Source organism: Lethenteron reissneri, chromosome 39, assembly GCF_015708825.2.
Source record: "Lethenteron reissneri isolate LAM-NWPU_2019-01 chromosome 39, ASM1570882v1, whole genome shotgun sequence".
Lineage (NCBI taxonomy): Eukaryota > Metazoa > Chordata > Hyperoartia > Petromyzontiformes > Petromyzontidae > Lethenteron > Lethenteron reissneri.
This window is the reverse complement of record NC_083817.1, coordinates 8,593,795-8,620,871: the sequence shown is the minus strand read 5'-3', so window position 1 is coordinate 8,620,871 and position 27,077 is coordinate 8,593,795. Positions and strand designations below refer to the sequence as shown.

Here is a 27,077-nt window from a genome sequence, read left to right as displayed (position 1 = left end):
GGGTGGATAGCATAACATTTTTTTTTACTAAATAACTGTGCACATCACCGATGCGATTAGCGACACAGACGAAAGGTGTACACTCACCTTAGTCACAACGACATCGTGCACGTCTGGGAAGGAGGAGAAGTCCCCTTTGGGTCGTAGGGGTGCCTGGCCTGAGGAGGCTGCCGAGCTGTGGCTCTGATAAGAGAGAGAGAGGGCAGACAGAGAAGGGAAATGCCACGGGCGAGAGAGATGGTGACGCTAGGCGATTGTAGCCCAACACGTAGCAACTGAGAGAGAGAGAAATGGCTCAGTGGCAATTCCTCCTGTTTCATGATACTTCTCTTGTCCGTATGCATATGTGCAGATAGGTTTATGTTTTGCGGTTAAGCCATAGTCCCCACATACCGCTCGTATCAATGTGGATAAGAGGAGCGGCGACCCACTACTCTGTAGAGTAACATTCGTAGAAACGCTTGTTACAATATGAACAGCGCATTGAAAACACGTACAATTTTACGTACTGTTTATAAAGTGTGTTCACAAATCCACACTGAGAAACACGATGATTGACAGAGGGGTGTAAATTATTTTTTCGATAGTGTATTTAAATAGAGGTACTGCAGGTAAGTAGCTTTCAGTTTTAAAGGCATAGTTTAACAAGACAACACTTGCCACCATCCTTCAAACCCATTGGTGCAAAAGAGCCAAGTTTTTGTTTACATTATAATGTAATGTTTACGCGAGAGCTGGGGCCTTATGGGACCCCGGGGTCCCGCCATAAGGTGAATTTGTTATCCACTCAATTGTCTGTTCAGAAGTAGAGGAGTTCTCGTCCGTTCCTCCTTTAAAGGAGAGGGAAGACAGCAGCAGCAGCAGCGGCGGGATGTTTACGATGCGCTGTCCACGGTTTGGCATCCGTGGCCGCACCACTCGCACGCCGCCGAATCTTTGATGCGCATCAGGTGACTGCATCGGCCGATTCGCTTCATGGTCGACCTCCCCGGGCTTCAACCTTCCATGCCGCCAATGGTCGACCGACTTTAATGAGGGCGATATCGGCAAGTAAAATAAAGATCTCGTGATTGGTCATCATCATCCAGTGCAGTGGTTCTAAACCTCTGGTCCGAGCAACCCCTGGGTGCTCTGCAAGGCAGCGGGGGAATAGGTCCATGGAACTGTTGCAGATAACATTTGGTTTCACAAAACACCGGATTTATCTTGTTGCATGAAAGTTCACCAACACCTACCGCTATTGAGAGTTGGCAATGATACACGGGTTCAGCACGGTTAGGAATCCATAATAGTTTTTTTGGGTTAGATCACGTTCATAGAAATGTGTAGTTGAACTCGCCACCATCCGACACAACCAATTAGTAAGGTTTGTAACGTAAACAAAACATGGCAACGTTACTAGTTCAGCACACCGGTGTGTTGGAGAGTAAACCCACAACATTTACAATTCGAGTACGACGTTTCGCCAATATTATGGATAGTATTGTTTGCGAAATCCTACGTGTTAAACTGATGGTTAGGAATCACTGATTTATTTGATTTGTTCATCCACTGCTGGATGAAGGCCTCCCCTCCCCGCCCCCGTGCCGTCACAACCACCCCCGCAATCCCCATGAATGTCAACATACTAAGGTGGCTTTGCATTAAGATGCTCTAAGAATCAATATTTGAATTCCTATGCGAGTTATACACGGCACTATTTAATTATTCATCCTGGAGAGTGGCGATGTAGCGGTTCGCAAACTGTGCTCCGAAACCGCTGAAAGCGAGGTTCGGTTCCCTGACCACGGCTCACGTCGTTCACAAACGACGGATGAACCGGTCAAGTAAGCAGCCCACCGCCCTTCCACCCCCTCCGTCAGCAACCCACACCGACCATTGGGGGGGTGAGGGGCGAAGCATGGCCTAACAACCCGCACAACCGCCACGGTATCATTGTATGCATGTTGAACCTCTTTCGCACCGTACGGAACCAACCGTGCTAATCAGAGGTGCCATCATCCAGCAGATGATTGAGTGGAGGCTGTATTCCCCCCCACCCCACCCCCGCCCCACCCCTCCCCACTATAAGTCAGCCTGTGGATGAGCATCAGATACCGGTTAAAAAAGCGACAGTGGTGCGAGACTAAGCCGCTGACCTATTTAAAAGGGAGCGAGCGCGCATGTGCAACAGAGCGAGCGAGCGAGCAAAAAAAAAAAATGTCAGGGTCATCGTTCAAAACGCCTGCATTTAGTGTGTGGGGAGGGTGGTGGGGGGGCACAGGGGAGAGGGGAGGGGGTGTGCACGGGGGGGGGAGAGACCGGGCACGAGAACGACCAAGTGCAATCCGGAGCAATCTCGAGGGAAACCTCACCTCGAGCGATCTCGCCCCGGAGTGAGCGCTGGACGGGGCGGAGATGGAGATGGGAAGGGGGCTCCGGATGGGAGGCACGGCCATCTGGTTGAGGGCATCCTTGTTCCTGCAGCAGGAGGGCGCGAGGACATGAGCGCACATCGTCGACAGCGGGGTTTCCAACCGCGCTCTTTCCCCCGCTCCAGCTCGGGCAGGAGCCTCGTGAATAATAGATGCACATGTGATTTATTGGGTTTCGGTGAAAGTGAAAAAAAAAGAAACGGCTCGAGGCTCCGGCGAGTAACGACGGACGGGCTCCCGGAACGAGAGCGAGTTGGGGCGTTGGGACGCTGTGCAAGCCGCTAGGATGTCCGTTGCATGTGGTTTTTTTTTTTTTCAAAGGCCAATTTGTGTCACTCGGTTGCTTTGTGTACTGTACGCGGGGGCTGTTTTACAACGGCCATCACATGCTTTCGAGAGCGCAAGTTCAGCTGTCACGGCTCATTTTTTTGCAGAGACATTTGGGTGGCATAGCGCGCGTACGCTCGCGTAAGCAAACGTCACGAGGCCTTGGATTCGATTCACACGGCGTGGTTTCTGTTCGCCAACGAGAGCCAATTCGGATTACAAACGCACGCGTCATACGCGCACGTTAGAACCCTGTAGGAAAACACAGGTGGCTACGGCATGGCTCTGCAGCAACGGATTCTGGAACGTATCTGCGCAGAAACTTTTCAGCGTTTTCCCCTCACCTGTGCAGGTGTTCTCCTTGAACGCCAGTTTGCTACACGGTACACAGATGCAGACGAACATCTCATTGTAGGACGTTCTGACAGATTGATCCTCGGGGACTCTTTGGCGAGGCTTTTCTCGATAAATAAATACAAATTGGATGAATATAGCATCTAAAAAAAGCAAACGTCGCAAAATGCTACAATTACTGTTACAAGGGCCATTTATTCCGGCTCCGTTCCCATGACAGACCAAGGCTCCCACCAAGGCCGTGCGGGAAAAGCGCGTGGCTTAGTTTGGCGCCAGCTACGTGAATACAGTGTCTGTAAAAACAGCGGCGCTGTGCCTCTCTCAATAAAACTAACGCGGAACCGCTTGCGCGCTCTGAGATTCAGCGGTGAATGAGACTCACCCTGCAACTCGGAGACGTCTCCGAACAGGAAAGGGTTAAGTTGTACGCAGCAGCCTAACAACGCATTCAGTCGTTGAACACAACCGCGTGACGCGCGCGCACACGGCCAAGTTTGTCTGAACAGGTGGCTTTCAGTCGCACGCACGCACACACGCTCTCGCACAATTGCTCACATGCGGACTGAAATAATTTCACGCGTGAAAAACGTTGCATTTTTCTTTTTACAATATGATTTTGGGGACGTGCGTGCTGCGCGCATACGCCCAAAACAAAAATGTGTGTAGCCTTAACTGACTGTTGGGATAAGTACTGTTAGCTAGCACCTATGAAGGCCGGCACGGCACACAAGGGGATGGCCAGCACCACACACGGCCGCCTACGCACCGCACCAGGTACTCATTTGAGGCTGAATCGACCCAGGATGAGTTTAGATAATTGTCACTGGTGTTGGCCGTGAGTGGGAATCAAACTCAGGTCGCAGGGTCCATAGCGCAGTGAGCTAACCACTACACTACCGCTCCCCCCCTCACGCGTGCACGCATGCACAGCATGGGAAGCTGATTTCAATTTCGTGACAAAACGTTTGGTGGTTGCAGGTAAGCCGTCTCCAGTTCGGTGTGAACGCGAGCGCAAGCGAACGGACAAACGAACGAACGAACGCATGACGTTTGTGGGAGGCGGTTCTGGGAGGGCAAAGCACGGAGGAGGAGGGAGGCCATGTCTTGAATCCATTTGCTGCCGCCCACCTTCTGTGCGATGGCAAACCAGGAAGCGAGCAGGCGCCTTGGAAATTGAAAATTGACCACGGAGAAACGCACCGGCTCAATCGCTCTCTCTGTCTCTCTCCCCCCACTGTCACTCGAACCCCAGCACTACGAGGAAGAGCAAATGTAAGTCGACGTCCGTTCTGTCTCACAAATATAAACATATTTTGGTTATATAAAGTTGGATTTGTTTTAACAAGCAAACTCTGGACCGGTTTCTAACTTTCTGGGTCTCAATAGCAGTCGGGTTTGCCAAAATAGTTTTTTTTAGTTTCCAGATGGTACTTATAAGAGCATTCCATCTAAATAATGGGGCCCTGTTAATTGCAAAAAAGCTAAATTGTATGCAAACTACCTGCACCGACGTCAAACATCATCCCCCAGCCAAAGCAAAAAAACAAACCGCGGGATTTCATTTAATTAGCAGCTAGCGTGCAGACAGCTCCATGGAATGGGCTGCGTATGATTGACGGCGTCAGAAAAATGACAGCTGCTTTTACATCTCAAAAAAACCATTGTGAGCGTGTCGATCCAGGTGGAAGCGACAATATAAAATCGTTAAGGAAACATGTCGACACTTTCACAAAAACTGGGCTTTGTTTTTCGTCCCCCTCTCTAAATTAACGAGGCTGTCAAATTTGCAGACCCGCAGCTCTTTCCTCGTGCCTTGCTGCATGTGCGCCGACACAAAGCACTCGGGGGCTCCTTCACCGTGAGCGCGGCCCGTAATTTTACACGCTAATTGCACGCGACGCCGCGCTGCCACGGTAACGCGCACACGATTCCACGCGCAGCACAAACGACCTCGGTGGACGCTCGCACGCGGCGAAGGTACGTACCCGCCCGCGCAGCAGAACGTGGAGAGCAGAAACATTGCCGATCGGATTCTGAAACGTAGATTTTTTTTTATTGCTTGCTTGCTACTAGCCACCCCGGTTACTCCTCATCCTCCTCAAAAATGGAGCGTCTTCATTTTTACTGCTTTTGTATATTTCGCGGGAAAAAAAACGACGGCAGAAATTACGCGAAACACATGCCCTGAAATTAACGTGGCAGGCCCGAGAATGATCCTTGAATACGGTTTAAACCGCACGATCACTGGCGTCAGTCAGGCTTCCCCGCCGTTCACCGACGATGGCACGTTTTGCGTGGTTTTTGTTCCCCCCCACTATCAGATGCCGGCGAGCGAAAGGCTGCTCCGCTCAGACGCACGCGGGTTCTTTTGCCTGCAGGGGAAGAGCGCAGCGCGAAGACAACCGGCTTCCAAAGCGCCACTCGATAAATTAAATCTCAAAGAGTGCTGCTCGTCTGAGCACACCCTTCGCGGGAAGCTGGTGACGTCAAGCCGAGATGATATGATAATGCACTTCCCCCCCCCACCCCACCCCGCAGCTCTAACGCACGTAAATATTAAGGGAGGTTTAACCCGTTTTTCTCTGTGTGCGGTGGGTTGCTGCGGCTGTTGGTGCGGGCCAATTTCCGCGTGACCCTATCGTCAGGTCTTTTCGAAGCGAGTTCACAATTTTAAGCGTCAACCGAAAATGCGCGTCCTCAATGAAGACGGGCTCCTCCAGATGGTCCGTAATGAGTTTCCTTTTTTTTCTCCCGGCTCCAATATTGAAATTTAATTGAAAAATAACTGCAGATGTTTTTTTTTACAAGTGTGCGTGCGTGCGCGTGTGTGGCTGTGCGTGGACGCATAATTATTGCGCGGAGTGTCTCTTGGGCAGCACCTCGAAAACTCAACTTCACAGATGGCGCGGTGACAACTTGACACCACCGCAACTTCACGTTCCATCGCGTCAACGGCACGTCGCACAGATGGTGATTTCATGTCCGGCTCGCACCAGACCCCTTTTTACAACCGCAAATCCGTTGCAACTGCTAATCACACAGATTGTGCTACAGCACCTGAGAGTAAAGGGACAGAGAAGAGATTGCAATCTGCCACTGTCTTATACAGAAGAGAGAGAGAGAGAGATCTCCGAGAGGAGAGCATCAAGTGTTTCCTCTTTAAGTCTGATAAACACCGGGCTGGAGAGGCACCCAGCTGTCCGCTTCCGGCACGCACAGCAGGCGAAATCCAATTTTGTTTTTCAGAAAGGCAGTAGAAGATGTGGCAGAGGCGGAAAAAGGAGGCGGTGGCGGCTTGCACAATTTGGAAGCCACCCACCTAGGATCGTGGAAGGAGGGCAGATGGCGAGATGTTAACTACCTGGCCTGGAACAGGAGGTTGTGGGTTCGATCCCGGCCCCAATGCCTGTATATTTGGAGTTTGCATGTTTTAGAATCAACAGCAGGCGTTAAGAGTATTTGGCTGCTATAAATTTCCACGTGATAAGCCACTTTCGTTGAGCTATCGTTTGTGGCCAGGTTGCTTCTGAAAAAGAGCTACATAGCTCAGTGGGCCTTAGCTGCTAGAATAACATTAGTTTAAATAGTTTTACATGCATGGAATAGGCACTGTGAGAGAGAACGTGGAACTCGCGAGTCAGGCAACACACGTCAGTCGAAGAGATTGCGCCCACCATTAAGAGATGGGAAAGTGAGCTACGCGAGGACTCGTCATGGCTGGGAGGGGATGACCGTCACCGATCGAAACTTAACGGCGAAGTGGAAGCTGAAGGGGGTACCGTGTGACGAGAGCACATCCGCCGCGGAGATGGAGCAGATTAAAAAATCGGATAGTGCGCAGGTTCTAGATGGCCTGTTGCATTCGACAATAGTGAGGCATGGTGGTGGTGGTGGCTTTGGGGAAGGCTTCATCCACCAGTGGATTGATCCTAGATATGACGATGAGTATGATGATGATGATGATGCAACAGGAAGAATAAGCCTCCTGTAGGGCAGTAGTTCCACAGCGTGGCTACTTCTCACTTCTCCGCCAGCCGCCAACCACTACACCGTGACATTTAGATTTTCCAATATATATTCATACATGTATTCACAATTCTGTTATTAATATTTAATGAAGCCTCTAATTTTACCCAAAAAGCTTTTATTCCGAAAGTTCAAACAGAATTCATGCCTATTCTTTAAAAAAAAGTTGCCGTAATTACATTTTTAATTAAGCCGAATATAACGCCATGTGAGATATCAGGCAGCGTAGCGGTGGTTTCCGAATGTGCGATGCTCAGACCTCTGGTGGTTTCTATTGCACGGTTGGCCGGCGAATATTGTTTGAGGGGTGACTTTGGTCCGTGGACACAGGAAGGGTGGAAACCACTGGTGTAGGTGTGACGTTTGGAGATGTTAACTACCTGGCGTGATATACAGGAAGTTGTGGGTTCGATCCCAACCCTGATGCCTGTATATTTGGAGTTTGCATGGTCTCCCCGTGACCATGTGGATTTTATTCTGGGTCCTCATTTAGAATCAACGTGCATTTAGTAGTACAGTAAAACAAACCTTGGATTGCGAGCATAATTCATTCCGGAAACGTGTTTGTAATCCAAAGCACTCGTATATCAGTTGTGATCACGTGACGCTCGGCAGACAAAGCGTATACACGCACTACTCGTATTGCAAGAGCTCGCTCGTTTATCAAATTAATATTTATTAAAAAAATTTGCTCGTCTTGCAAAACACTCGCAGACCAAGTTACTCACCATCCAAGGTTTTACTTTGTTTGGTTGCTATAAATGCCCATGTGGTAAGCCTCTTTGTTGAGCTATCATTTTTGATAGCTAGGTCGCTTCTGAAAAAGAGAGCTGTGTGCAGCTCAGAGAGCCTTACCTGGTAAAGTAAAACAATAATTGTTTATCTTCTTGGTTCTTTCGGTAAAGTCACGTAGAAGGGAAGTAATAAAATAATACAAATAAAACATAATAAAACATGCTTTATTTTTATTATTTTATTAATAAAAATAAAACATAATAAAATGTTTAATTTTTATTATTTTATTACTTCCCTTCTACGTGACTCTACCGAAAGAACCAAGAAGATGAATCCCTGCAGTCACGAAAGCTTTAAATCAATAATTGTTTAGTTTCGGTTGCAGGAACGTAAGAATCGTGTACAAATTGAGGATGCAACGGATGTTTGGGGAGTCGATGCGGAAACAGACGGAAGCAATGGAGACCTCAGGGAAGGGAGGAGTCAAAGGATTTCCTGTTGCATATCAGTCGGTTATATTTTTAAAATCCAACTGTAGCCATCACACAAACACACACATTCAACAACAAAAATCGCCCCCCCCATATAGAATGCTGTTGGCAAGCACGTATGAATGCCGGCATGACATGCGACCGATTGACGTGGTCAACACCGGCGTCTAGACCCCCTTGGTCTCCCCAGTACTAATTTAAGGCCGAGTCAACCTAGGAGAGGCCCAGCACCAGTTATTACATGACTCGCCACTGATGCTCACCATTGGCAGGAATCGAATTTGAGCTTCCGGGTTCATATATATATCTATAACACGTTTTCGCTCCCATGCTGTTCTTCAATTTTGGAACACATTTCACACAACGCAGGACGCGTGCCGCTGTAACACGGAGCGTGCCGCTGTAACGCGGGGCGTGCGCCGTTACGTGGTTTTACTTTCTTGAGCTCCGCGGCTGAGCGGTCCAGCAATTCAGTATGTGGAACGATACATTAACGTGGCGACGGCGTACCCTCAGTCTTTTGTCCCGCCATCTCGCTGTGTGCGCGTACATCGTATCTCGGGCAAACTTTATCGTCATTACATTATTTATGGGGATATTGTTTCCGCTTTACGCGTTGTTCGCTTAACACGCACTTTTCAGGAAGGCACCTACCACGTTAAACGAGCATGTATGTGTATGCATGTTGAACTTCTTTCGCACCGCACATAGATAACAGTGCTACTAAGGCAATGACAAAGATTCCCCGCCCCCCAGCATGTAGCCATGTTGGGGTGAATGCTATTCCACACGCACGCACAGACAGCACTCAGGCTCAGGATGCAATCGGTGTAAAGCCAAAGCCAAAGTCATATGCTGGGCAGCTTTAAATAGTTCGTTAGGTTCACTGAAAGAACACGGCGCTCACCGAAGAAGGACCACTTTCACTTTGGACGGCGTGCCTTTGATGATGGCCGACGCGTTCTGGTGGCTTCTGCCATGCAAGATCTGCCCGTTAATCTGTAACGAGACGAACAAAATGACGAGCAAAATTGAGCGGCGCGAGGTTTGTTGTCGCTCGCCAGCGAGCTGAACGCGGTGCCGACAGAAATCACTCGCCAACAGGAAATGTAAATATTATGAATTGAAAAGTAGCCCTGTAATGGTGCTTATGATGGGTAATGGGTTCCATTAGTGCTGTACACGTTGCCACTGCCAAGTGGCTGTGATGGAACGTCAAAACTATCCATGCACGTATAAAATAAAGACTACAGTGTTACAGTTTCATATTACAGTTTCCATCTCGGTGTCTTCCTCTCTCTCTCTCTCGCTGAATATGGGAATGTTTTACTTTGCGCGCAATAGTAGATCGATGTAATTTGGCTGTTTAGTTATCAGCATGACCCGCTTGTATTTTTAGAGCGGTCCTGTTTTTATCCAACAGCTAATGCCGTGAACATTTTTTTGTAAACCTAAAGGCCCTGCAAAGAAATGTGAATATTTGTGACAATAATTATACCGTGATTTTTGTGCGACTAATGCCAGTGGCGAGTGATGTCCATGAACATTCTTTGGTCCCTTCCCACCGATGCTATACTGGCCGGTGTGAATCCGGCGTCGGTGATACAAAAAAAAAACCTCAACGATCAATACGGTGTGGGGGGCAGGCGTTCTTCCAGCAGTGTCATTGCAAAGTGCCCTCAATTCCTATTATTTGTCTTCTGATTGTGACTAATTTCACATTGAGTACAATGACCCGATCATACAAACGTCCCGGGCGGAACAACCTGCATAAATTACAGGGTACATTCTTGAAGCACTGCTGTGAATGTCACTTGGTAATTATGTCGAAGTGGAATGACAAAATACGCCACAAAGCCACAAAAACACGTTGCTTGCCAGGGCAGAACATTGCTCCGCAAAGGCCGACAAAGCACTCAATCCGCACGGCAGATGCACCCAAAATAGAAACCCAAGTCAACGAGTGGCCAAGAGAACCGTGGAGGCCCCTCCGTCGACCGCTTCAGAGCGGGACGTAAAAGACAACGACCCCCCGACCCCAACCCACCCCCTCACGGCGCGGTTACCGTGACCACCCGAAACTGCACGACGGGTGACGTCGCGAAGAGCCGCATCGTTCTGCTGCGCCGGCTCCCCGGCGGGCTGGAAGGCGTGAGCCGCCATATAGGGGGCGCCACGGTGGCCAGGAGATGTTAACTCCCTCGCCTGGTATGCAGGAGGTCGTGGATGCGATCCCCGACCCTGACGCCTGCTGTACATTTGGAGTTTGCGTGTTTCTCTCCCCGTGGTCGCGTGGATTTTTCTCCGGGTCATTTAGTTTTAACCTCCACATTTAGATCCATGCGTTAGGAGTATTTGGCTGCTATGAGTTTCCTCGTGAAAACCCACTTCATTGCGCTATCAATTGTGACCAGGTTGCTTCTAAAAAAAGAGCTACACAGCTCACTGGATCTTATCTGGTAAAAAAAAACAATTATTTGTTATTTCCGAAGCTATCATCGCACGGCTCGCAAACCCAAACCCGGGTGTACACTTCACACAAACTTTCCCTGCGCTAGAAGAAGAAAATCATCGGTGAGTTGCCCCGACAGAACCAACAAGAGGTACATATCAGAGGAGAGGCCACTAAGGGGGGGTGGGGGGGGTGCAGAAAGTGCAGACTGGGGCACCGCAGACGCATTTTGATTGCTCGTGGGAGGATGCGAAAGCCTTGCGTGCGTAAGTGCGTGGCGTGCGCTCGCCCTCAATCGGCCCCGTGTGCAGAATTCCTCCTCTCCACCCCTCCACCCTCCACCCTCCACCCTCCACCCCTCCACCCTCCACCCCTCCACCCCTCCACCCCTCCACCCTCAACCTTCCACCCTCGACCTTCCATCCGATACTCTCCTGACACCCGCCTGTTCATCATGGGACTTGCCGTGTAAACGTACGGGCTATGTAGTCAACCCATTTGCCGGATGAGTCTCATGATGCAGCTGCTCACACGGAGCTATAAATGCCCTGGTAGTGGCATTGTCTTTCGTGCTGTTCGCCTTTGGGCGTCCTCTGGTCTAACACTTTGAGACTAGGCTCAAAAGAAAGCCGTCTCTGGTGTGGACCAATCCGTGTCACAGACAATGGCATATACAACCAGAGCATATTTTTTGTTTGCATCTTCACCACAAGTACGTGTGGTTAATGCAAACATGATGCCTTGCAAAAGGTTTCTGTTTGGTGTTTTAACATGCTAACGTCTGTTTTATTGCCAGAAACGTTAAAACCTACTCTCCTATACTCTCCTGCTCGCTGCATTCCCCTGTTCGTGTAAATTTCCGCTATGCAGTCAAGCCGTTGTCGGATGAAGGCCTCGCAATGCTACATGGGTCATGGGGGGGGGGCATGGTTTGTATGACCAAACCTCACCGGGCTGCTCAGTGCGGATTGGTGAATTCCAGCGGTACTGTAGAGGTGGGTAGAACAGAAGTACAGCGCGAAAATGTAGGGCTTTGCTGCAGTCTTCACCGTACTGCCTGTGAATACCTGTCGTGCATGGTGGTCACCCATCCAAGCATTATCCAGGCTCAACTGCGCCCATCTTCGGAGGTCTGATGAGATCGGGCGAAATCCGGCCGATTTTGTCAGATGCATTCCGCAGTGAGCTCCCCCGCTAATCTGGGAAAGCCTCGCCGATTTGAAAAATAATTCGGTTTAGTGCCACTGGTTTGAAGAAAGCGTACGTATATAAGAAAATAGCTTCAATTATTTATTTCTGTCAATGTTGCAAAGTGTAACCGGATGCATCGCCGAGGTATTTTTAATTTCTTCGAAATATTTGAGTCAAAATGGTTGCGCTAAACCGATTAATATTGTCGTGCAAAATAAGGTCTATTGGACTTCTAGACTAATTTTTGCGGATGGTACTACCAGCGTTTAATTACATCCTGTTCATTCATTCATTCTGTTCGTGTCCATGAAACAAACTTCATCACATCAACCAGGATCATTTGTGGGGAGGAGGAGGTGGTGGGGCAGAAACAGGGCCCCCCAGCAACGGGACTTGAGTGATCATCGGCTGGGCACGGGTCCTCGAGCAGACGACACCGGAGCAGAGGAGCGAGCAAGCATCGTGCGCTCTACACCGGAGAGGCAGATCGTGTTCCGGGCCTGGAGACGCCACAACCGTGGCTCTGGCTCCGAGTCGCGTGCCTACTCCCGTCGGCCAGAGACCCAGAACGTGTTGGGAAATGAGACCCGTTGTATTTTGTCATTCCTTCCGATATTCGGAAGGCACTGCGAGCTGTGCACTTTTAAATAATCTAAATTTAAAAATAATTTCTTTAAGGAACTGCTCTTTCTGTTTAGTTATCCTTCCCCCGCACCTCCGATTCACACGGTTGGCTACGTACAGTCCGAAAGACACATAACACATACTTAAGAAACTAAAGTGCTTGGAGGAACTCCACATAGACTGGTGGAGAACACTAACAAGAGAAGTGTGCTCAATTCAATAAATCATTGGCCTACATCCATGTGCACTTATACAATCGTCCTGGATTTATAAATGTACCAAAACATAATTGTCCTGGGTTTATAAATGCACAGTACTAACATTATTTGCGATATGTGGGGGTTTGGGGGGAGTTCGGCATGTATATATGTTGAACTTCTTTCGTACCGTACACAGCCAACCGTACGAATCTGAGGTGCGAGGGAGAGACAACGAACTAAACACAAAAAGCAGTTCTAAATGAATAAGTGCTCCATCTACATTTAAAAGTGCCTAGATCCAGTGGGCTTCCTAATATCGGAAGGAAGAACGTTCCAGACGGCCGCGGAAGCGAATTCAAAAGCGCTCAACGTGGCGACCGTCTTTGTCCGACGGCCAGCTGCTGCTGCTTCTGCTGCTGCAGCTGCTGCTGCTGCTGCGGTGACGACCGGCGAGGCGTCGCAGTTCATTTGTGGCAAGCACCGTCCATGTGCAACGAGCGCGACATCATAACGCGCGTTCGTTGGGCAACGCGGGAAGCCAACGCGCCTCTGCGAGCGCCGGACAGACGGCACTGCGCGGCACGGATCGCACCTCCAGCAGCTCGTCCCCGATCTGGATCTGTCCGTCGTGGGCCGCCGCGCCGTCCGGGTGGACGCCCACGACGAAGACGCTCATGCGCGAGCGATCCTTGTTGCCCGCGAGGCTGAGGCCCAGGCCCCCGCCGCCGCGACCCTTCTCCAGATCCAGGGACAGCACCTCGCCCGGCAGGTGGCCGTAGCGCTGCCGCAGCTTGTCTGTGAAGACAAAGGTCAAAGGTGAGTCCCCCCCGGTCCCCCCGTAGAGGCTTAACAGATGTTTGGGGGCAAGTGCTGTTAGCGCGAGAACCAGTGAAGGCCGGCACAGGACGCGAAGGGGTGAGTGACCAGCACTGTCATCTGGCCTCCCTAAGTGGCGACATTTACACGTGCACCACGCACGCACGAAGGCCGAGGTAGGCCCACCGCCACCTGTGTAAGAGTACCTTTGCTGGGAGCGAGCGCCTGTATATATTTACGTTGAACCTCTTTCGCACCGTACTTAGCCAACCGTGCTAATCAGAGGGGGGCGAGGCATACGTATAGTGCATGGAGACTGTCGGGCAAAGTGCTGTTAGCGATGACCTATGAAGGCCGGCACGGCGCATGATGGGTGGTGTGGCCGAAACCGACACTTGGCCGCCTTTGTTTTTTGTCTCTCCAGTGCTCATGTTTAAACTCGGCATGAGGTACTCATTTAAGGCTGAGTCGACCTAGGGGATGCCCAGGACTGTTTCGGACATAATTCTCCACTGATGTTAGTCATGGCCAGGAACTGAACTCGGGTCGCAGGGATCACAGTGCGTTGCGTTCATTAATTCATGCGTGCACACAATGAAAGGCTACACTAACACGACAGGGACAGGTGCTGTTAGCAAAGGCCTATCTAGGCCAGCGACTATGCTGTACCCGTTTAAGTCCGAATCTATACACGGGCGCCACAGTAGAACAAGAATAACCCAGGCGGGTGGTTGCAATGCTTGCGTAGCTTGCCTGACTGCACACTAAGGGAAGAGTGTCCCCTATGCCGCTCTCTTCAGCATTGGAGACTGTAATGGTCGTTGCTGCATTTTGCCGCCCCTGTGCGCTGTCAGTGCTTGCTCACGAAACACAAACGAGCGGGTGGTGTGGCCAGGGTCAAGTGCAAATAAAGATTCCCCGTATAGCGTTAACAGACTGTTGGGGCAAGTGCTGTTAGCGAGCACCTATGAAGGCCGGCACGTCACACGAGAGGGTGGGTTGCCAGCACCGTGCCCGACTGGCCTTGTCTCCCCAGATACTCATTTAATGCCGAGTCAACCTAGGAGAGGCCCAGGACAAGCAAATCCAAGGGTGTTAAGATATTCGCCACCGGTGTTGGCCGTGAACGGGATTCGAACTCGGGTCGCCGGGTTCGTAGCGGCTGCACTCCCGCTCCACGCAATAACACGTGCAAACACATGCACGAAGAACACACACAAACACGCGATGACAACACACACGATGACAACACTCACGACGACAAATAACAACACAGCTGGGGACTGATTTCGGCTGGCACCGATGTAGTATTCATATAAAAGGCAGAGCTCTACATAAGGGAGTCGCAAGACAGCAGCCTGTAGTCAGGTAACTGTCCCGGCAAAGTGGGCCCCCCCCCGTGTGGTTCTGTTCACAATAATAACAGGAGGAGGGTATCTTTCGATTTAAAGCTTTCGCGACTGCAGGGATTCATATTCTTGGTCCTTTCGGTAAAGTCACGTAGAAGGGAAATAATAAAATAATAAAAATAAAACAATAAAATCCACCGACACTTTTTTCAAATTTTCTTGCTGTGGTTTTCACACCTTATGACGATTGCTTGTGTTGCAATCGAAACGTCGTGAGAATTATTGTTTATTTTTATTATTTCCCTTCCACGTGACTTTACCGAAAGAACCAAGAATAATTAGGGTACATTTGGTATTCGCGACATTCTTATCGCGCGCGCCCGAGGCTATCGTGAAGGAACGCCGTGAGGTTTCACAGACACAGCCCGCAGTAGGTGGCGGACAATGTTGCTTGTGTGTACCGTTCTTTCTTCTTTCGTACGGCTCATGTCAGATGCACAGCATCGACGACAATTTCACATTCAGGTGGTCAAGCCCAAACAAGCGCATCAGGAGCAGCGGAGGGAGTGCAGCGCCACAACGTCCGCTTCGCGTTTGTGGATCGGGCACTGCGTCCTTAGACGTTGTACGGTCTGTTCTGGATGACCGGAACAGTTCAGTAATATTTCGATTTAAAGCTTTCGTGACTGCAGGGATTCACCTTCTTGGTTCTTTCGGTAAAGTCACGTAGAAGGGAAATAATAAAATAATAAATAAAAAACATAATAAAATAATTCTCACGACGTTTCGGCCACAACGCAAGCAGCCGTCCTCAGGTGAAGACCAGGTCTGTCGGGGAGACAAGGCCGGCACGTCACATTCATTCAGACGCTGTCTCCCCGACAGACCTGGTCTTCACCTGAGGACGGATGCTTGCGTTGTGGCCGAAACGTCGTGAGAATTATTTATTATGTTTTATTAATATTATTTTATTATTTCCCTTCTACGTGACTTTACCGAAAGAACCAAGAAGATGAGTTCAGTAATCCCGAGTACATTTTTCGGGCAAGTTTCTAAGTTGAGCAACTTTGGACCACGACGCCGGTACAACAATGGCCCACTCAAGTTTCCAACGGCGTCAAAGGGGCCCTTTAACGCCCACTGCGAAGCAGACGGCCTGTCTTTTGCGGTGAATCCACAAGCAGCGCGGTAATAACCGGGGCGACCTGCCGGGGTCAAAAACCGCGAACGTTCGGAACAAGCGACGGATCGCGCCACCCAACTCTAGGTCGGCGTCTTTGCAACCGGTGACATTTTTCACGTGAATAAAACTCTAGATCTCTGTTCTTGTCAGGTTAGAGGTTTTACCTCTAGATTTCTAGTCAGACCAGAGATTTTTTCCTCTGGATATTTCGTGGCAGGTCAGAGGTATTACCTCTAGATCTATCATGTCAAGATAGAGGTTTTACCGGCAGAAATCTCTGCTTTTGTCAGGTCTCTCTGATGTTTGTGTTGAGTCTGTTGTCCTTGCCCCCGCACTTCCGATTAGCACAGTTGGCTACATACAGTGCGAAAAAAGTTCAACACACACACACATGCATCACAGCGTGACTGCAAACGTCAGTTCATCCGCGTACGTCCGGCACCATGGGATTTAAAGAGCAATTTCTCCATTTTCCTTGGGTCTTTCGGTAAAGTCGCGTAGATAGGTTCAAAGAAAATAACAAAACAACATTAGTGAGAAAGGTGAACACATTACATACTATGCCCAAGAAATAAGCCACTTCACAATCATACTAATGACTACCTGCATCATTACAGTGTCCAACATCTAAGTTGAACATCATGGAACTGAACTTCTTCAGTTATTGTTTTCATACACAGTATTGATCGTGCATCTCAATCGCAAGGGACCTGTCAAACTAGGATTGAACGCAATTATAAGGTTCATTAGAGGTTTTTTTTTGGTTTTGGGTTAGATCACGTAAATAAAGGTGTCGGTAAACCCGCCACCACCCAGCACAGCAAATGATTAAGGTTTGTCACGTAAACAGAACATGCCAAGTCGTTACTAGTACAGCACTAGAACAGCAACACCAGCCTCATCAGGCGACAGCCAGAGTTGTGGATAATTCGAGGGATAAATGTGACGTCATCACTTGTAAGCCAATCAGGTGCCAGGACCAGAGGGGAGGGGGAGGGGCGGTTGGGTAATTTCGGGTGGTGGCGGGTTAAACGACACCTTTATTTACGCGATGTCACCCAGAAACCCTCTATTACGGATTTCGGTCTCGAATGCCTCCCACGTGTTAAGGCGACTACCGATATGCGAAAACAAAAACAACATCAACAACAAAACCTCGATAAAGACAAGATGGAAATTAAATGCGCGTACGATTCCTTCCGCGGACTCGCAACGTAAAGGGCACGAGAGCGTTTGCGGAGAAAGTGCAGCGGAAGCCGTTGCTCTCATTCGCATTCAACACGCCATCAACAATCGGCCGTGATGCCAAGTCATCCATTCTTAATGCCTGCAAAGGGGAATATATTTTGTTGGAAGCAGCACTATTGCAAAACAGCGGTTGTCAATAAGCACTTTGCTGGGTGTTTGCAGCCCTTGTCGGCAGGGCAGAGGCGGGGTGCAGCAGTGGGAGAGGTATATCCAATCGAAGATGTAAAGCCGAGATGTAAAGCAGAAACGTCACGTTGCTTACATGAAACGTTAAATAATAAACGTGTCTAAAGCCTTCCAATCCAATGCCGCTGAACACATTTGATATGTGCGCCATTCAAAGGAAAGGTTATCACAGAGGCGCTGTGTGTCACAGATGGGTATAGTCTGCCAGTATGGGGCGATGTTGATATGAGGTTTTACTCAATTATAGCTACTTTGTGCAGGTCAATTTTAAACTTTGCCCAACTTGGGCCATGACGCAGGAACACACGTAGCTTGCTCTTCGATAAAATCAAGTCACGGGGAGGACATTTGACGTTCGTCGCGGATCGGACGTTGCGTGGATGTTTTTGGTCAAACCTCGGGTACTATGTTGAGAAATTAGTCGCGTGCCTACCCCTGTCTCTCAGAGACCCGGAACGTGTTCATTGAGAATTTAAACCTTCGGTACTATATTGGGAAATCAGACCCGTTTTCTTTTTTTCATTCCTTCTGATATTAGGAAGCCACTGGGGAGCTATGCAAATTTTCCATCTAAATTGAAAACTCATTTATTGAAGAAGTGCTCTCTGTGTTTCGTTTGTTGTCCTTCCCCCGCACTTGCACTTCGCACGGTTGGCTACGTACACTCCGGGGAGGACAACATGGCCAGCAGTATGAAGTATTAAAACGGGGCGGGTGTCGCGTTAGAACTGCAAACCTCAGAACCGAGTGGCAATCGGGGCTTTTCCGCTCGGCAATTACATGGCCCCACACTCCGAACCGCCGATTCCCTTGCATCAATATTCAACTTGCGTTTTTGACAAATTAAATTATTATATTATACATGGGTTGTTGTTTTTTTTAGCAGCTGATCAAAGCCCCTGTCGGGAATATTCATCCAAATAGAATTTGATGCCGCCGCGGAAATTCTTCTATCAAGGCCACGAATCGTTTGAGAGAGCGGAGAAAAAAAATTGCCCCCCCCCCAACCCCCTCGTACGCGGTGGAAGCTCGTTATAATAGTGCTTGCCCAAACAGTCTTCTCAGGCTGCATGGTAGTGTATGTCAGAGATCGCGAGTCTCACCTGTTACCCCCAAGAAAGTGATTATACAAATCCACGCGTGTAAACCGAATGAATAATTCATGAAAAAAAAATCTATTGGAGCCTTTTAAAATATACACTTGAAAGCAAAACAACAACATGTTTTGATGACACCACCAAGAAACTGCAAGACAACAACGGGAACTGAATTCACAAGCCATCCTCCCCCACCCTTCCATCTGCGTTTCACATTTCACTTGAGGTTGTAGTTGTAATAAAACTTGAATACTTTGGCTGCACCCCTTGTCGCGATTGCCAATTAGCTAATCGCGGCTTAGGGAAAACATCTGAACGCCCTTGGCTATACGTGCAAATGAGGTGGCCGGGTAGCACAGAGGTCAGAGTGGGTGACCCAGGACCGTGGAGGACCTGGGTTCGACACCAGTGATTAAACCGGGTTCTCAAGTGCAGCGAATTGATGGTCTCAGCCCGTTCACCAATGACGACACAACGCAACACAACCCACCACATTCGATTTGATTCTGCACTCAATTTGGCGAAATGCCAGCTCTAAAATTTTTACAAAAAAAGATAATTACTTCGTGTGGCAGCGTAAGTGTGAAACTGCTGTGCGCCCTGCCCTCCCCGGCCTCCCCGCCAAGGTCGCTTGAAGGGATCTCCGCGGAAGCTCTGCGATCTTCGCTTCATTTGGGCCTCGAACACAACGAGAGGGAGAGCGATAGAGACGCGGAGGGGGTGTTTCGCTCATCCCCCTGGCGTGGCGAAAACGCAACGAGCATAACATTGGGGAAGAGGACAAAATAATTGGATGTTTTTATTAAAAATACACGCGACTCCTGTTAAAGGATGAGAGGCCTCCCCCCCCCAGTGCTCCCTGAAGAAGTTCCTAATCGAATCTCCACCCTGTCGTTTCCGCACCGCGCCCCGTCGTTCCTGCACCGCACCCCGTCCGTTCCCGCACCGCTCCCCGTCGTTCCCGCACCGCGCCCCGTCGTTCCCGCACCGTGCCCCGTCGTTCCCCCACTGTTCCCCGCCGTTCCCCCACTGCTCCCCGTCGTTTCCCCACCGCTCCCCGCCATTCCCGCACCGCACCCCGTCGTTCCCGCACCGCTCCCCGTCGTTCCCGTACTGCGCCCCGCCGTTCCCGCACCGCGCCCGCCGTTCCCGCACCACACGCTGTCATCCCGATGGAACACCGGCAAGCGGTTTGACCTTGGCGAGCGTTTCCTTTCCAATTCTTTTTTAATGTATAGAGCTCACGAGCGTCTATTTTTCCCCGCTGTGCAATTGAATTTAAAATACGCAAATGGCTGTTTAAATGTGTTGCGCATCACGTAACGCGACGATTGCGTGTTGATGCTCAATTCTCTGATGAGCCGCAATTTATATAATGGATTTAATATCGTTAACAAACGAAAAAAAAGAGACAACTTTGGATAAGCAGGTTACAGGCAGAATTATCACCAACATTCATAAAGATACTGTGGCAAAGCGGTGATATATGAATTAATGATATAGGCTATTCGTCAATGTACGTGTAGATACTGGAATAAAGCGTGGGCACTCGCACCTCTTCCAAGCTGTCTAGCCAGCATGGAAGAGTAGGCCAAGTATCCTCTAGAGGGGCTCTCTAGAGCTTTCTTTACCAGAGGCCCGTCTGTTGGCAGTGATGTGACACCACTCCTTTAACCTTTTTAATACGTTCATCATCATCATGATTGTGATCTCTCATGACAGAGTGAGTCAATTTCTCTGCCCTCTCTCTCCTATGAAAAATGGTCATTGTCTGTAAAGCAAGGCGACTATAAGCTCGTCTGTAGTAAGGCAGTGTTCATGACGATGTGGTGACTTTGTCGTCTTAATGTAAACCACTCCACAGTCAGTCATCCATCAATCTGTCAGTCACAGTGTTTGCCGAAATAATGTTTCTCTTTGCCGGGCCCAGTAAGGGCTCACTCTGACCGGAATGAAACGTTGACCGACAATCTCAACGACGAGTGACGTTTGCCCATGTGATCTCTGACCTAGGTACAAAAAAAAAACCTCTTGGCAATGTCCCACTCATCGCAGAGAGTTGCGTGCCGTGCTCTGGACTCACTGCGGTATTGCACTCTGTGCAAATGCTCCCCCGGGCACCCTACTCGTGGGCAGCTACCGCTTTACGGAAGTAAACGGGTGAGTGGTGCGTGTCTGGTGAGTGTGTGTGTGTGGCTAAAGCACAGCAAGTTGGCACAGTAGGGGGCACAGGTGGTGCATCAGCCAGTCATCTCGGTCATCTCAGTCAGTCGACCCGTGGCACCTGCTGGGTCTGCCCCGTGACCTCCTGCCAGCGGGCGTTCGACACTTCACGTGGCCTCAAGGTGCACATGGCCTGGCACAAGCGCCGTGGTGACGTCACCGCCACTTAGTAGCGAATGGCGGTTGTTGTTGTGTCCAAATGTCTTCGGGTAGCCGGCGTTGTTATAACCTTCTGACCCGTACAGATAGGACATTTGTGAAAAACAGCTTTATAGCTCATCGTATTCCTCCAGTATGAACACAGATTCTGATGTACGCCTGTAATGCAGCACTGATTCAATATATATATACATACAGACTGTGGAGGCAGTGGCGAAGGTTGGAGGATCGCACACAGATGTTGTGAAACTTGCTTACAGCGGGCATCAGAGCGCGATACCCTGGCTCACCAGAAGGCGGAAAAGCGAGTGGACTAATCGCAATCTGTTTCCATCTGTACGGGGATAGAGCGATGCACCCGCGCGTGTGTTTTCTTTGAGTTTCCCCGGTTTCTTCCCCAGTTGTATAATAATAATAAACCCAACTCATCATTGCATTGGCTGAAAACATATTTTTAAAGAAATAAGCAAGTAAATACAAGTGTGAGTGGTGTCAGGTGTCTTGGGTCAGGCGAGGGGGCTGGTGAGCATTGCGTATCTGGTGTATGGTGAGTTTCTGCTAAGTGGTGAATGTGTGCATGATCAATGTCAGCTGAATGTCAGGTCACTGGTGAGTATTTGGTGAGTGTCAGGTGGCCGGTGTCTGGTGACGATAGTGTCGGTGGCCTGGGGTGAGGAGTAGTGGCGCAGCGGTTAGCTCGCTGTGCTCACGAATCCAAAGACCGTTGTTCTGCCGAAATGCGTGGAACGACTATCTTAACTGCCCCTGGACCCCTCCTTTAACAAACCCGCACTGGCCAGCAGGTTGAAGTACGGTCAAAAAAACCCCATAACTTACAGTGTGTGGGGAAGCCTTCCTATACAGCAGTGGATTGACGCAGGCTTGAACATTTAGATTATTAATTTATACGCAATGTTGAGACTGAGTGGTGGCGCCAGTGGTTGGCACAAAGCAAGAAAATCCCGGAAACGAGAGTTCGATTCCCTGTCGCGGCTAAATCGGTGATGAACGACACCTGAACCGGTCCTGGACCCCCCTTAACGAACCCTATAATGACCAGCATGGTGAAATATGGTCAAACAAGCCTTGTGGGTGGCAAAGTGTGAGGAAGCCTTCATACAGCAGAGGATTAACAAAGGATTGTAAGTTGTTATTAGTGTTTTATTAATATTTCCTTTACGTATGTACGTTGAACTTCTTTCACACCGTACGTAGCCAACCGTGCTAAATCGGAGGTGCGAAGATGTGCATATATATAAAAAATGCGTAATTGTGTATCTACTTGTTCTTGTTGAGTGGGCAAAACAACATCTGGACTTGCCACCAGGTAACTTGTGATGGCACCACGGCTTAAACAGGGCACTGTTCACTATCGGCGATTGCATCCATGACCATGTGTGTGTGTGTGTACGAATACGGTAGTTTCGCGGTGAGTGCGCTACGCTAGGAACCCGGAGACCCGAGTTCGATCCACGCTCGCGCCCAAAACCAGTGACCATTATCTGAACTGGTCCTCCCCTAGGTCGACTCAGCCTCAAATGAGTACATTGTGCGGTGTGTAAACATCGCCACTGGGGAGACAAAGGAGGCAGGGTGCGGTGTTGACCACCGACCCTCTCGTGTATCATTCTGGCCTGTATCGGTACTCGCTAACAGCACTTGTCCCAAAAGTCTGTTCAGGCTATACGGGGGATCTTTGCCTTTAAACATCACCACTGGGGAGACAAAACTGGTAGGGCGTGGTGCTGGCCACCCACCACCCCCTCGTGTGCCTGTGCTAGCCTTCATAGGTGCTCGCTAACAGCACTTGCCCCATAAGTCCGTGAAGGCTATACGGGGGGCCTATGCCTTTGTGTGTGTGTGTGTGCGCATGTTGTTTTGACACTGCCTGCCGACACCTGCGGGTGTTTCTCCGTGTGACGTGCGCTCCGTTGCCAAGTGGTCCCCCCTCCTCTTTGTGTCTTCTCGTCTCCATCCCTCGTGCACCCGCCCACGCTTCCAAACCTTACTTAACCCCCCCACCACCACCGCCCGCACGCTCCCCCCAAACAAAGAATAAGCGGCCTCTCTGTCCTGCCATACGTGGATCACATTCCAGTCGCTATGGCGACGGTGCCCCGTTTCCGGGGAGAAGTGGTGCGCCAGTGGTGGATGTTGCCTAGCAACAGTTTGGGATGATGTGGGAGCAATTTCGGTGCTTCTTACGTAAAGCCACCCGTCGGAAATGCGTTAATTTCTTCTTGGATTTCTTTTCGGTGGAATGTAAAACCCGTTATCAATCCACTGCTGGGTGAAGTCCACCTCACACTTTCTAGATTTGAAGCTTTCGTGACTGCAAGTATTCAGGTAAAAAAAAAAATTCATATAAGTAATGTCCTGGCCCATCCCCTCCCCTCAACCAGTATATATACGGGGTAGTATCTCTTGGAATCTCTCATTTACTTGATACAGCGAGCGTGCTGTGACGGTTCCACCTGAAGACGGAAGCTTGTGTTGCCTCCGAAACGTCGTGATTTTTATTTTATTTTACTTTTATTAATTTAAATTTTTTACCTACGTGACTTTACCGAAAAAACCTAAGAATATCCACCTCACACCTTTAGGTCATGTGGTTGTTTTTTTTTTACTATAATTCACCGCGCTAGTGAGTGCGGATTGATGAAGGGGAGCATTCAGGACCGGTCCAGCTGTCGCTCGCCGCTGTTGTTAGCAGTGGCCGGGAATCAAACTCGGGTCCGTCGGTCTCCACAGCGCAAGGCGCCAACTGCTCCGCTGACGTTTTTAGTTTAATTTCATTCATCTACTCCATGTACAGATCACCATCACCACCAGCAACCAACGAGCTGAACTGGAAACAGACGCGGCTAACAGAAACTAATAATTGGCAATCAACCGCTAAGTTGCGGTGCGGTGCAACGTCAAGTTTGTGTTTTTGTGAAGAGGGACATTCTGCAGAGCGGTTTCAATGAAAACCAATTTTTGCCGGCTGGCTTTTGTTCATTGAGCGGACACAGAAGTGAGCATCTGGTCCCAATGATCCGGTCGCCACACGGCACGAGTTTTATAATTCTCCTCCTCCTACTTCTACCTGCACTGCAACCACGCTGGAAAATGTACACCCAAAATTACTTTTTGGTAGTATTTGTCGCGTGTTTATTTGCTTTAGTCAATCAGCGGATATGCGTGTGTGTACATTACAAATCATCATGATCATCATCAGCCATGCTCAAATCCACTGCTGGATGAAGGCCTTCCCTCCCCCCCCCCCAAGCTGCCATCACTTCTCACGATTCTGTGATGTGACGGTCCACACAGCATCTGCACGTGACCGGATTTTAATGCTCCATCTTTTTGGTGGACGACCTCATCTCAGACACATTCCAGTCCTTGGCTATATAACAAAGACAAAGATACCCCGAATAGCCGTAATAGACTGTTGGGGCAAGTGCGGTTAGAGAACACCTATGAAGGCCGGCACAGTACACAAGGGGGTGGGTGGACAGCACCACGCCCGACCGCCTTAGTCTCCCCAACGGCGAAGTTTTTACACACCGCACCAGATACTCATTTGCGACTGAATCGACCTCGGAAAGGCCTAGGACCGGTTCAGATGATCGTCACCGTTGTTGGTGGTCGTGAGTGGGAATTTAACTCGTTGGGTTCGTAGTGCAGCGTGCTAAGCACTACACTACCGCTCCCCACCCTTGGCTATATACACACACAGTATGTATATATATACACACACTCAGTATGTATATATATATACACACAGTATGCCTCAAAGAGCCAATGAGCAATGCTCGTTTCCGTTTATGGTTTTAAACCAGGAAAGGGAATTTCCACATTCCTATGTTTGAGCCAATCTGTCCATGATGGATAACCACTGTGGAAGTACTCTTAGTGAGCATGATAACACAAAAGGTGGTGGGGGCATGCAACACAAAAATAAATATCCCCCATATAGCCTTAACAGACTGTAGGGGCAAGTGCTGTTAGCGAGCACCTATGAGAGCAGGCATCTCTGATGCTTGCCACGGTGAGAGGGCTTCAGCAGAAAGTGCGTGTCGTTTGGCTGATCCTCATCCATTGAAAGCGCGCAGGCCGCAGTGGTTTATGGTGCGGTCGATAGAGTGGGTTGAATGGCCACGTTCGCACTGCCGTGGCTCGTCAAAAACGCATCTCTACTCTTAGGTTTTTTTTTTCGGTAAAGTCACGTAAGTAAAAAATAAATTAAAATTAATAAAAGTAATAATAGAAATAAAATAAAATAATTTCTATTATTACTTTTTTTACGTGACTTTACCGAAAAAAAAAACCTAAGAGTATGAATCCTTGCAATCACGAAAGCTACAAATCTAGAAACGCATCTCTATGCATCTCTACGTGTCATCACGACGTGTCTACGTGTCGCTGTGTATCTCGACGTGTTTCTGTGGGTTTACTGTACTGCCCATAGTGTGGGTTGAATGGCCACGGTCGCACTGCCGTGTCTTGTATTTGGTGTATCTCTACGTGTCTCTACGTGACTTTACGTGATGTTATGTGCCTGTGTGTCGCTATGCATCTCGACGTGTCTCTGTGGGTTCACGATATTGCACACAGTGTGTGGGTTGCATCGCCATAGTCGCTCTGTGGCAAGTCATTTATTTTTCACTGGGGAGACAACGGGTGTTTATATAAGACAAGGTTATATATATATATAGATATGGAGACCATGCCGCACATCAATCATGACAACGTTCTCATGATGCATGCATTCAATCGTGCGTGAAAGAATTAGAGGGAAATATTTATTTATTTGCGGATATGCTAAAGAGTTTTTTTTTTCTCTTTAGGCCGACGGCAACGAAGGCGACGGGTCGGGTGAGACGAGCAGGAACGAGACGCGGTAACGGAGGGGGACGGGGCACACACGAGACGTCGCAAACAAAAAAGTCAACATGATCAATAAAAAACCCGATTTGATTCTCGACTTGAATCCCATGGGAGGTGAATCGTTACAGCTATAATAGATGGTCCCTCAATGACAAGGCCGACTGGAACCAAGGTGGCATCGGCGGCGGCCGACAATTAGTGGCGCAACGAAGCGTCGATCCACCGATCAAAATAAAAAGAAAGACTCCACGCTCTTGTCAACAACACCGTCGTCTTAAATTAACAAAAATATAAAATCGGTGACATTTCGGGGAATGGCCTTTACTTCGTAGCACAGATTCGAACGCTCATTTTAAATGCACTGAAACGGATGTCAGCGAATATTTTCTTTCCTCCAAGTTGTATATACCTTGAATTTATAATCTGTTAACACGTCACCTGCACTGCCACGAGGGGTCTCTACATTCTCCACTGCCACTCGAGGCCACTGCATTCGCCACAAACGACACATTCTTGCGTAGAAACGCAACCCAGAATTATCGCAATCGATATAATTGCATTATAGACCACTATGTCTGGACAATGCGCCTAATTAGGCTACGTACTTATGCTTCCCAGAAAATGCATTCAGCCGTTTGCTAATTTTCTAATCGCTGTTAAATACGAATGGACATTCAATATTTGTCTATGTGCAGTGCTCCACTAAAAGGAAAAGAGGGGATGGGGGTGGAAAGGTTTGGGGAGAGAAACAACCCGCTGGTTAGGAAAATACATGTTGCGTGAAGAAGCAAATAGCCAACGATGTGCCCAGACCATCTATTATTCAGGCTTTTCAGGATTCATATCGAAATGTTCCAGACACGAAGAGCCCAACGATGGTGGCAACCTGTCTAGAATACGAAACGATGTTTAACTATAACTTTTCTTACCAGAAAAGGCCCACTGAGCTATATAGATATTTTTTTCAGTAGCGACCAGGCTACGAATGATAGCCCAACGATGTTGATTATCACGTGCAAATGTATAAGCAGCAAAATACTCTAAATGCACGTTTATAAATGTGGAGGGAAAAACTGGACGACACGCAGAAAAAAAAATCCACGCGACCGCGGAGAGAACATGCAAAC

The 27,077-nt window shown here is 49.0% G+C and overlaps 1 protein-coding gene across 3 annotated transcripts in view; it reads right to left on the bottom strand.

Moving 5' to 3' along the window:
* LOC133352061 (inaD-like protein) overlaps positions 1-27,077 on the bottom strand; it is a 162,973-nt gene that overhangs the window by 33,593 nt on the left and 102,303 nt on the right. For all 3 annotated transcript variants that reach the window (XM_061567789.1, XM_061567788.1, XM_061567790.1), the window contains 4 exons: positions 13,407-13,609; positions 9,255-9,346; positions 2,355-2,460; positions 88-183 (listed from right to left, as the gene is read on the bottom strand). In XM_061567789.1, the coding sequence (XP_061423773.1) occupies positions 88-183; positions 2,355-2,460; positions 9,255-9,346; positions 13,407-13,609 (497 nt within the window). The remainder of the gene's footprint in view (positions 1-87; positions 184-2,354; positions 2,461-9,254; positions 9,347-13,406; positions 13,610-27,077) is intronic.